Here is a 12,036-nt window from a genome sequence, read left to right on the forward strand (position 1 = left end):
TTCAGTAGACTGTTGGTGGTGCACAATAGCAGTTGTTTGCATGTCTTATGTGAATGAGTTTGATAGGAATTAGGCTCTAGCTTGAACAGATAGACAATTTGGTCTATTCAGTGTAAGACACTCAAACTCAATGTATGTGTTTATAATTCTAATAATTTGGGGCTGTAGGTTTATTACACATAGTGCACATGGCAGCTAGGGAAGGAATACATTATCAGCAAAGGGTATCTTGATTATTTAGCCAGCAGGTGAGAGAGTTTATGTGGAACTATGAGATGGGTGAGTACTTTATTCACCTGCTGCTCCATGTGGAGAAGGCAGTAAGGAAGGACAGAGTTTGTTCAAGGAGTGGTACAATATATTTTTGATTTGTAACTACTGCTAAACTTTGTTATTCAGGATCAAAAATATTAATTGATTCTGCTTTGGCCAGTCATTTGTTGGTCCCCTAATGTGTGTGTGTGTGTGTGTGTGTGTGTGTGTGTGTGTGTGTGTGTGTGTATACGCACATGTGCTTAGGGTCAATTTATTTAATCAAAACCAGCTCCATAGATCAATAGATCACTGAAGTAATTTTGTAGTAGTAAGTTGAGATGTTGTTAGATACTCATTTATGTGATGTTATCTGCAGATCAGATCAGTGATTCCTTCATGGCATTCAGTCTCTGCAATGCTACTCTCATGTCTTGGAATCTCGCCCATAATAGTAATAAGTGAGAAGCAGTGAGAACAGCTTGGGGAGTGTTGATTTGTTATACAGACACAGCTCAAATGACAAGCTCTCCCTTTCACGTTATGATAAAATAAAACCTATGATCCTATACTGACATGTTAATTACACAAGGCTATTTATTTAAAAGGAATCTTCTAACTTTTTTTTAAATAGAACCATTATGCTGTGGCGCTCCTTTCTAATTGCCATTATATTTGACTGTGAAATATCATAATGTGCATTGGGGCACCTCTGAAAATGAAGACATATATCCAGTGCTGCACTACAATTTCTTATCATTTTACAATAGTGCCATTGTAGGCTGTCATTCCTTACTGTTTTCATCTTATTCCATTGATGCAGTTTTTCTGAGATTGAGACTTCTTGAACTTCTACACAGCATGTGTACATATCTGACATGGGGCTAGGATACATTTCTCATTGTATTTTTTATGTTATAAGTTAACATTTTCTGCAGTATGTTACAATGAGGGGTTCTAACACAGTCTGAGGTGTTATACTGAACTTTCATTTTTTATATACTTGTTACTGAGCTTGTTGCTTACCTGTCCTGTAATGGATGTAAACGATCAGTGCTTCTTCTAGTGCCTGTGTAAAAATGGTGTAGTGGTACATTGCTCTGACTATAGAGTATGGGTCCTGGGTTCAAGTCTTGGTAGGTCTGATTATTTGCAGCAGTTCCTCAATAGCTCAGTGTGATGAAATACAACCTTGTTGTACCTTTTAACCTGCAACAACTGGAGAAGCCGCAAAAGTACCTCACAAAGAGGATCCTAGGCCTTAAACATTTGTCCTATATGGACAGACTAAAAAAACTCCAACTATTCTCTGTCTCATATCGCCTACTTCGAGGCGATCTCTACTTGACTTACAAAGCCATGTCTGACCCAGTTCTGTTAGAAATGCTACATCTAAAGAAATCCCAATCCCTTCGCACCACATGCTCCAGAGACCTCAACCTGATTACCGCAACCAACAGAACGTGCTGGAGGGACAGGTTCATAACCCAGAGACTGCCTATGCTATGGAATAGACTTCCCATACATGTCAAGCAGAGCACCTCACTAGCCCTCTTCAAGAGAAATCTTGAGGAGTGGATGGGAAATAGAAAATTCGCCACAGGGATCACTCCAGTAGCTTTACTCAACAGAGGCACTGGGAACTACGGTCCAGTGGCACGATACCAGGGTAATCCTATAGGCTAGGCTTGTAAAGGCTCCAGGGCCATTAGCCTAGTATAGACCTATGAACCTATGATGCTCTTGTAAACTACTCTAGGCATGCTTGCCATGCGTGTGTGTAGGGCGGGGGGCTGCAGTCACTTTTTATACCCCAAAACTCTTTTTATTATGATAGACAGTGCAGGGGTAATAGGACAATGGCCCCCCCATACAAAGAAAATTGCCCAAAACAATTGTCAGACTGTTATAGCGGCAATGCCAAAGCAGGGATAAGCTCCCGATCTCCCATGACTCTGCAATGAATCAAGTGGGTCATCTGAAAATGAAGAAATTAATGAAAATTGTATTTTATTTACAGACAAATCTTAGTTATGTATTAAATTAATACACCATGGCAGAGTATAGCTAAGTTTTACATTACCGTAGGAGGGCGTATTTTGGCAGTTACTGCGTAACTCCCATATATATGCGCAGAGAGAAGACATCCGGTATTCCGTCAGTGTGTTGCTCACGCTCAGTTCTGCGCGGCTTTGGGTGTGCAGTCAGAGGATACCTCAAAAGAGTGGAGGGCATGCTAAGTTCACATAACAGTTGGCATGATTTGCAAGTTATCCCATTCCATGGAATGTTGTTTTACATGAATTTGTTAATGTCTTTACCGTCATTAAACAGTTTTCTTGCAGTTACGCGGATTTACCTTTTTTTTTATATCAAATGGTTTGTGTTTTAACTGATGTTTTAATGAATTTAGTAATGTTTTTACTACCATTAAATAAAGAGTCTTGTTGCAGTTTTTTATTGCAAATGGTTGATGCATTTCTTAATTCAGAGTGTTGCTGGAGTTACGCGGGCTCTGTATGATTGTAATAATAACTGTTTTAATAATTTTATAAGCACAGCTTCTTGTGTTTCTACATGTACTCAATGTTTATGACATTCCCTACAGTCCGCAAATAAATTTTCATGCGGCTGCTGCCTTGTCCGTCCATGAGGCGTGTTTGGGGCGGGATTTGCTACTGCGCATCCTGCAAGGTACTACACTGATAGATTACCCATTTACAAGGGTAACTCCCCTCATGTGAAAATAAGTAGAATGATCCAATATGGCAGCGTCCTTGTGGAGCAAGGGTTTTCGGTTTTGGGTGAGGCATAATAGCTTTATACTGACGTTTATGGGTTTAGTAGCTTTCTGGGTTGGTGTATGGTCCTGTAATTGTGTATTGCTGTTGTTTATGTAAACGGCAGTTATTTCTGGTGGAATTGCGTTTTCTGCAGGATTTAGAAGCAGACAGTAGATTTCCCTTTGCTGACTTTACTGTTCTTGATAAACTCCTGCATCTTGTACCACATCTGATTCAGATAAAGTATTTTCTCCTTTTCTGTACTCCTACTCAAACACCCATTCATATTCTATCATTGTATAAAGCTTGTCTTGCATTATCCTCTCACCACATTAGGTTGTGTTTTGTCTCTTATTATTTTGCTTTTTTTACCCATAGTCCTTTTTTCAAAGTGTTCGACATAAGCATCGTGGATTGCAGTGCCATACATGTTAGTTACTGTATGCACAAGTAATTTATGAGTGTATTGGCTATTGTTTACATTAAGACATACTGCAATATGCTTAATGTAAATGGTCGTTTGGTTTAATTTATCCAAGTCTTTTGGATTTCTAATGACGAGAATGGACCTCATTCCTCAGGGTATGATTAAAGTTCGTGAATTGAATATTGTTTCAGTCTTTGATATTAGCCAAAAGTGCGTCCCCTGCAATTTATATAAAATTAGATGTATTTGTAGCTTATCTAAATACACCCATTGCGCATACCTATATTGGAAGTGACGGGGTATTTTTCTTCCACATTGCTTTCGTTTCTATTTGCAAATCTTGGTATTTTTTACGATTTTATCTCAGTATGTAAGGGGCAATAGTCAATGGATATAGCAATTTAAATGATCAATGCTACTTTTGTCTTTTTTCATGGACTACTATATCTCTCCCCCCAACATCTCTTTTTCTGAACTGTTGGTAATGGGTGATCCAAACTACATCATTCTCTGCAATGCTTTGTGGCTCATGTTTGCAATGTTTTCAGCTACTTCATTCAGTATGTAGTGTTTGCACAATACCCAATGCAGCAGTCTTGCCACATTATTACGCCTTTCAGTATACAGGCCCTCTGCCATTAGTGTGTCACACCCACAATAAGATGTGTGAGTGACTGTTTCCAGTTCTATTTTACAGAACCTGCATTTGTATGTTTCTGTCGCATGTTCAACGGACGATGTAGACCAACATGTACTTACTAGTCCAATATTCTGGGCCACCAGTATTAACCTTTTTTTCTTTTGGTTTAACTTCACCTCTCCTTAACCGTTCCTGTGTCAGATTCTGATCAACATGAGGTTGTTCCAGGAGTTTTCAATACATGGCACTATATTTATGACTTTTTCACATTTCTATCCTTCTCAATCTGATCCTTCTTGTATTCTTTTTCTTTCTGCGCATTTAGTTGCTGTCTGTTTTTTTTTTTTTTTTTGGCTACTTCTGGTTTGATATCCATTCCTAGTTAACATAGGTTCATAGGTTCATACTAGGCTATCTGCCCTAGGGCATTTATAAACCTAGCCAGAGTGCGCGTGGCTTTCACCACCCCTTAGGATGAGAATACTATACCCATTAGTTTGCTGTGCCTCTGTCCAGCAGTGACACAGATGATTCCCGGGGTAAGCCTATGATCTCCCATCCACTCGTCAAGATTTCTCTTGAACAGAGTCAGTGAGGGGCTCTGCCTCACATGGACTGGGATTCTGTTCCATAGTGTAGGGAGTCTCTGGGTGATGAATCTGTCCCTCCAGCACGTCCTATTTATATCCGTGTTGAGGTTTAAGTCTCTTGCTCTCGTGGCTCTGGTGGATTTGGATTTTTTGAGGTGGAGCATGTCCATTAATTCCAGGTTGGACATGGCCTTGTATGTCAGGCACAGATCACCTCTGAGCAGACGGTATGCGACTGAATAGAGCTGGAGTTTCTTCAGTCGGGCATCGTATGACATATGTTTGAGCCCCTTTATCCTTTTGGTGAGGAACTTTTGGGGTCTTTCCAACTGCTGCAGGTGTCGGGTAAGGAACATTCCGAATGGGGCGTTGTACTCAATCATTGGTCTGATAAGTGAAGAGTACAGGGGTACAATGACCTCTCCTGATCTGGATGTGAATCCCTTCATGATCAGGTGGGCAATGTAGAAGGTCTTCCTAACCACTTTGGCAATGTGAGTGTCAAAAGAGAGGTTACTGTCAACTTGGGTCCCCAGGTCCCTGATAACTTCTTCCGTGTTTAATGGATTACCACCTATGTGGTAATTAGGGGTTACCTTGTTTTTCCCAAAGGGTATGACTATACATTTTTGGCATTTAGCTTAAGGCCATGGCTCTGGCACCAGTTATCCATTTCTATGAGACCTCTCTGGAGGATGTCTGTGTCTGATGGAGTGTCAATTATGGTGCCCAGTTTGCAGTCATCTGCAAATTTTGTCAGCCACAATCCCCTATGTTTGCCTGCACTTCAGAAAAATAAATGCCGAACAAGAGGGGTCCAGGACTGAGCCCTGTGGGACACCGCCAGACCGGCTTAGAGTCTGACATGGCACCAGCAACTCTAACCCTGTGTGTTCTGTCCTTGAGCCAGTTTGCAACCCATCTTGTGACATATGGGTTTACATCTAAGCTGGTGAGCTTTTCTATGATGCCCGAGTGGGGTATCGTGTCGAACGCTTTTGCTAGGTCAAGGTAGGCTGTGTGAACTGCCTTACCCTTATCAATGGCCTTAGTGACTGTTTCGAAAAAGTCGACCAAGTTCAAGAGGCAGGATCTGCCCTTGACAAAGCCAAATTGGATAGGATCCAGTGTCTGTAGGTCCCCATTGTCTTTATTTATGAGTTCCATTGTGATCCTCTCCATAGCTTTGCAGACAAGGCTCGTCAAGCTTATGGGGCGGTAATTTCCAGGGTCCGTTGAAGCACCGCCTTTGTGGAGTGGGACCACAGTTGCCGTACGCCATTCTTTGCTTACGTATCCTGTAGTAAGGCAAAGATTAAACAGCAGCCTTATGTGTGGGTTTAGTTCCTCATTGAGTTTGTGTAGCACACAGCCGGGGACACCGTCCGGTCCCATTGATGCTGTGTTTTTTGCTTTAGAGAGAGCAGCTCTCACCTGGGCATCTGAGATGTTTGGGAGGCTAGACTCTGGTGGGATAGATATTTCTCCTTTTGGGGGGAGGGAGGGGAGAAATTTGCACTGAACCTGTCTGCCAGTATGTTGGCAATGTCTGTGGGTTCAGTGATTTTTTATCATTTTGGACTAATTCTGAGCATATCTGGGAGTTTCCACCCAGGTTTCTAACATAGCTAAAGAAGGCCTTATGATTGTCTTTTGTGTCATTAGCGATTTTTCTCTCAAAGTTGGCCTTGGATGATTTTATGAGTGATCGTAGTTTTTTGCTAGTATTGATCAGAGATGCCTTCCCTTTTAGGGATTATGCTCTGTCATATAGTAGCTTTCTCCTCTTGTTGTAGAGTTTGTTTATGGCTGGGGTCCACCAGACCGGGCGCCTGCCTTTGGTGGAAAGGGTCTTGATTTTATTAGGGATTGCTTGATCCATACATTCCTGGAGGTGCTCGTAGAAGGCATTTGTAAGGGTTTCAGCAGCGTGGGTTGTGGTTTCCACTGGCTTGGGGGCCTTGAAGGATACCACTCCAGTCTTAAGAAGTGTGAAGTTTGCTTTTGAGAAGTTCTTCACTGTGGTCTTTTTTGCTGGGGGTGGGGGCGTGATGTGGATCTCCAATGAGATTAATTTATGGTCTGATCTCACCAATGAGGGATATACTTCCGGTGTGGAGCATTTTGTCCCCATGTTTGTGATGATCAGGTCTAGTATATTTTCTCCTCTTGTGGGAATGGTGACTAGTTGTTCCATAGCATTTGAGTTTATGAACTCCAGGAACCTTTGGGCTAGGGTGTTGGGGCTTGAGTAATGTTCCCAGTCTATGTTTGGGTAGTTGAAGTCACCCAATATGATGGTGTTTGGAGAGACATTCATACTCTCCAGTGTCTTCAAGAAGGCTGTGTGGGTTTCCTGAGTTTGAGAAGGTGGTCTGTAGCATGCTACAAATTGTAGGGCAGTTTTACCTATGGTTAATTGCACCTGGATGGTCTCCGATGCTTCGTGCGTTGCCACTAACCTGGAGGTGTGGATATCCTTTATGAATATGGATACTCCCCCTCCTTTTGTGGTTCGGTCCAGATTTTGGGGCCGGAACGCATGATATGAGGTATAACCTGATAGTGCTGGGGTGCTCTCAGGAGCCTTGAACCAGGTTTCAGTCACAGCACAGACATCGATGTTCTCCATACTGAGGAGGGCTTCGATGGCGTGCATCTTGAGGTTTAGACTTCTGGCATTGAGCAGTATTACCCTTAGTTTTTCTCCATTTTTGTTTTCTAGAGCGGTAGGTTTATCATTTGAGCCTTGCCTAAAAAAGGCACTATGGGGGTGGCAAGAGCCTTTGCCAAAACATATGAATGTTTTTGATAAACTAAACAGGGAGGTCAACTTAGACTTTTAAAACTTTCACTATGTTTGGATCTGATGAGGTCAGCAGGTATGTATGTAGTCCTGTGATCTGTACATATAATCAGTTTCAAGGAGGCCTATACTCCCTTAAGAGTGAGGGATATATATAATCTTGGTAAGCACTGATTTTTATAAGCATGAAGCATTTTTCTTGTTTTTCTTCCCAACTGATCCACTACTTTTTGGGGCCAGTCAGTTACACTAAAACTGTAAGTTAAAACAGGAAGAGCAAATTGGTTTATAGCTTAGACATCATTCCTAAGCGTCAGAGCTATTTTCAATGTTAGTTTTCATCTTTTGAAGTATTCCTTACTGAGTTTTATTCACATTTCTTCGTTTTATTGCTGATCCTTCATCAGTTCCCAGATATTTATGTACTCTTTCCTACTTGAGTTCCTTTTTTATCGCATTCCTGTCCAAAACTGATATTTTTTGGTACTGCAACTTTCCTGCTTTAAATTTTGCTTTTGCACATTTATCAAGACCAAATGTAATTCTTATATTTTCCTAGAAAGTTTTAACTGCTTGCAGTTGTGCTTTCATCTAATCCAATGAACTGTACAGTTTTTAAGTCATCCACAAAAAGTAGATGAGAAATCTTTTAAATAAATGTTTTCTATGAGTCAAGTTATAACCAAGACCTAATATGTTAAGTAAACAGCTTAATGGGTTAAGGACCAGACAAAACAACACGGTGACAAAGAATCACTCGGGAATATCCCCCTTTGAATTTTTATCCCTGGGATACTAATTTGCCCTTGGTCATGACTTCATTTCATAGTAGTTTGCCACTGTTTCATAGTCACTGTAATGTAATTGTTCGAAGTAGGATGTATCTTATTATACATTTGTTATCACTCCCTTATCCATGAATGTGCGATGCTGTCACATGCTTTTTTGTAATGTATTCATGCCATAATTAGATTCTTCCCATTTTTACAATTCCATATTATCACGTTATCCTTTCTTTAATATGCCTTTTTTTCTGTTGCCCTGATTGAGTTTTCTTCTAAATTACTATAAACTGTCAGCATCAATTCCAGTATATAGCTTGTACATTGTCAGAAGGCAAGTTACTGGTCTACAGTTTTTAGGATGGCTTGTAGATGTACTGTTAAGGAGGAGTATCATATTTCCTGTTAACCAGGTTGATGTCTGTTTGAGATGTGGAAAATAAGTACTTTTTACTCAAGGCTAAATGTTCATGTAAAGTTGTTAATATTTTAGCCGGAAGTTTGTTACTGCATCTGGGCCTGTGATTTTCCAATTAGGAGCTTTTCTTAATTTTGTTTCAGTTTATCTGGCAGTAACTTCATCTCATTTTTGTATCCTGTACATTTGAACTTCTTACTGTTTCTTTTACTTATTCTAGCCATTCAGCATCTTTATGTTCCACAGGGTCTTCATAAATATTTCTCCAAAATGTCTATTTCTTGTTTTTTTGGTCGTTCTATTCCTTTTGCTTTTTCCCCAATTCTGTATAAAACTATTTTGGGTCATCAATGAACTGTTTATTTTGTACTTTTCCTTTATGTTTATCTGCATGTCTTCAACGTTTTTTTGCCTGTGCTAATAAATATCTTTAGTTTATTATTTGCAATAGTGTATGATAGATCCTGGTCTGTTTTGCTACTGCACATTGCTTTTATCATGTCTGTCTTTCTAAGTGTTTTTGTTGCTCTCTTCCATCTGTACTTTTCTAACAGTGACATATCTCGTATTAATTGCTTTATAGCATTTTCACTTCGATACTTGCATGATGGCATTTTTTCTTCCCTTCCTTTCCCTTATTGCTCTTAAGACTTTATCCAGTATTAATTTAGCTGTACAGTAATATTTCCTATTTACTCCTGTTATATCACATGTTTTTCTATTAATGGTCTTAATTACTGTGTTCATCTGTGGGCCTTATTTACTTTCTGTAATCTATTTCTTTCATCAACCTTACTATGTCTATCCATCTGTATTAAAACAAGCAACTCACCCCTTAGATCATGTTCTTCTAAACTGAGGGCCCATTCTTTGCTGTATCTTGCAGGTATTCTACAGAAAGTTCCAGAACATTTTCCTTGGACATATTCTCTTCAGCTGCATCCTGGCTCATCCACTGCTCTTTCAAATGGGAGCTCACTGGCCTGTCACTCCACAGCATTGTGTTTAGAGTTGCCACTGTTTTCCTTCGTCTTCCCTTGCTGTGCAAGTCCAAATCCAGCTGAACTTTTATATTTGTTTTTGTACTAAAGGCTCCAGAGCATCTTTGTGACAAGTGTTTAGATGCTTCCCATTCCTCCTGTTTCTCCTTAATTTGGGAACAAGTTACATCATACTGTGATGTTCTCTGAGTTGGATTTTCTACACTAAATCCTTTACTTTGCAGGTAATCCATAGCTTCAGTTTCTATTTCTTTAACTCTCTATTACTAAGCCTCTTTTCTACTTTTCCCCCTTTTTTTTTTTTATTGTGAAATTTTCCTTATTCAGATGCCTTTGCCTGTGATTCTCTGAAAATATCTTTGGCGCTGCTTTTCTGTATTGATGAATTTTACTTTCTCATTTACATAAATATTCCACTGTATTAAATCTTTTTCATTCCCATGTCCATATTATTTCTTCAGATGTCCCTGCTCCACCTGTTTCTCCTTAATTTGGGGACTTGTATCATGATGTGACAATAATCTATGTTAGACCGTCTACGATAAATCTCTGACTTCACAGGTATTCTGTAGCTTCAGCTGCTATTAGTTTAGTTTCTACTTTACTAATCTGTTCTACATTCCTCCTTGTGATCTTTTTTTTTTGTGTTGTGAAATTGTCCATGTCTGGATCCCTTTGCCTTTGAGTTGCATTTTATGTATTGATTAGTTTAGCTTTCTCCTTTGCATAAATATTGTACTGTATCAGATCCCCTTTTCTTAACCATGTCCACATTTCTTTTTATAACTTTCAAACATCTCTAGGTTTTGTTCTTTATTTTGGCACTCCCTCTGTTGCTTCTTTTCTTTGTATGTGTAATGTTTTTCATAGATATGTTGTATTAATGAACACACGTGCATTTGAAGCTTTTTACTATTTTTCTTGTGCAATTATTTTTCTTTACTCTGATTTCTCCCATAATCTTTTTGTATGTCTTCTGTCTGGAAATTCATAGCTTCTTGCATGGTAGTAACAATGTGTAATTTCTTCTTTATCCTTGGTAAGTCCATCCTATCGTTTTTATGGCTGTTTTTTTTTTTTTTTGGCCTATTGCTTCCTTCGGTAAGAGTGGGGTCATCCTCCTCCTGAGCCTGACCTAACCCTTGTAGGAATGTTTCCGTGTCTTGAGGATTCTGCATACTTATTTTTTCCAGTCCTGTCACCAGTCAGTATACCAGGATTGGGCATTTTTTTTTCCTGGGACTTATGCACCAAGCTTTTTTTTTGATATTTTTAACATACTCCTCTGTCCATGATGTATGCTATGTAAAATACAATCTACCATATCAGTGTCTTCTTGGTGAGATTTTGTGAAAACAGGGTCCGCCACATGAAGGTACTCACCAGGACTTTGGGATGAATTTAGTTCCAGTAATACTACTCTCCTTTTAATTTCTCCATTTGGACCCCATCATTTCTCCATCTAGACACAGTTGTCACTGTGGGTATATTAATGTGATATTAGTGATTGAGCTACTTCTGTTTGTACGTACATAACTGTGTCAAACCTGTTCTGTGTTTTTGTTTCCTCATGGAGCTCTTCTAATGAATGTGATATGTAAACAAATTAAGGCAATAGTCATTACTTTTTCTGACATGACAATGTCAAGCTTCTCTTTGGGGTGTTAGTTTACCAAATATATAAAAAGAAAGGGGTATCTGATTTCACTCAGAATAAGGGATGGCTAGAGTTAATGTATTGTTGTCTGGAGACTGACTTTTTCTCGTCCAGCTTGTAATGGGTATCATAGACTGCTGACTGTCCAGATTTTCACATAATATCCAGGTTTGTGCTTGATGTTTTTGTATGCTCCTCAAAAAATGTGTGGTTTTCCAGCAAATCATTGAGGATTGAAATCAACATATATTGAGACATTTGATTTCATATCCTTCAGAAAATCCATGCTGATGCAAAGCTCTCTATTTTATCAACTTTCTAGATTTATAAGTGCAACATTTAAAATTTTGCCTCTATTTTTTAGGCCTTTGTCTCCCCATTATTTTTGGCTGTGCCCAGAATTCTTACACTAAGAGGCTGAGAGAGATGATTATAGTGAGTTTGGGAGGATGATGTGTGTAGGCATTTGGTTATTTCATTTTTTTTTTTTTTTTTTTTTTTTGCAGGTATCATCTTGGAAATGTGGAGGAGTTCTGTTGGCTCCAGAGATAAGGAGTATTCACAGTACAGTAGTCTGTTTAAAGGTAATGCTGCATTAAACTTATTACTGCTGACTTACTTAAAGTTAAGTTGATGTATTTGGTGATCAAATAAGGCAATTGTGTTTTGCTTTGAACAGC

At 39.3% G+C, this 12,036-nt stretch overlaps 1 protein-coding gene across 1 annotated transcript in view; it reads left to right on the forward strand.

Annotated features, from left to right (window-relative positions):
- The first annotated feature begins 2,953 nt into the window (after positions 1–2,953).
- MRPS24 (mitochondrial ribosomal protein S24) overlaps positions 2,954–12,036 on the forward strand; it is a 238,834-nt gene continuing 229,751 nt past the window's right edge. The window contains exons 1-2 of the mRNA XM_044084257.1: positions 2,954–3,056; positions 11,863–11,940. Coding sequence (XP_043940192.1) covers positions 3,018–3,056; positions 11,863–11,940 — 117 coding nt within the window. The 5' untranslated portion in view covers positions 2,954–3,017. The remainder of the gene's footprint in view (positions 3,057–11,862; positions 11,941–12,036) is intronic.

The sequence above is a fragment of the Protopterus annectens genome, chromosome 9.part0 (assembly GCF_019279795.1).
Source record: "Protopterus annectens isolate FY-2018-M chromosome 9.part0, PAN1.0, whole genome shotgun sequence".
Lineage (NCBI taxonomy): Eukaryota > Metazoa > Chordata > Ceratodontiformes > Protopteridae > Protopterus > Protopterus annectens.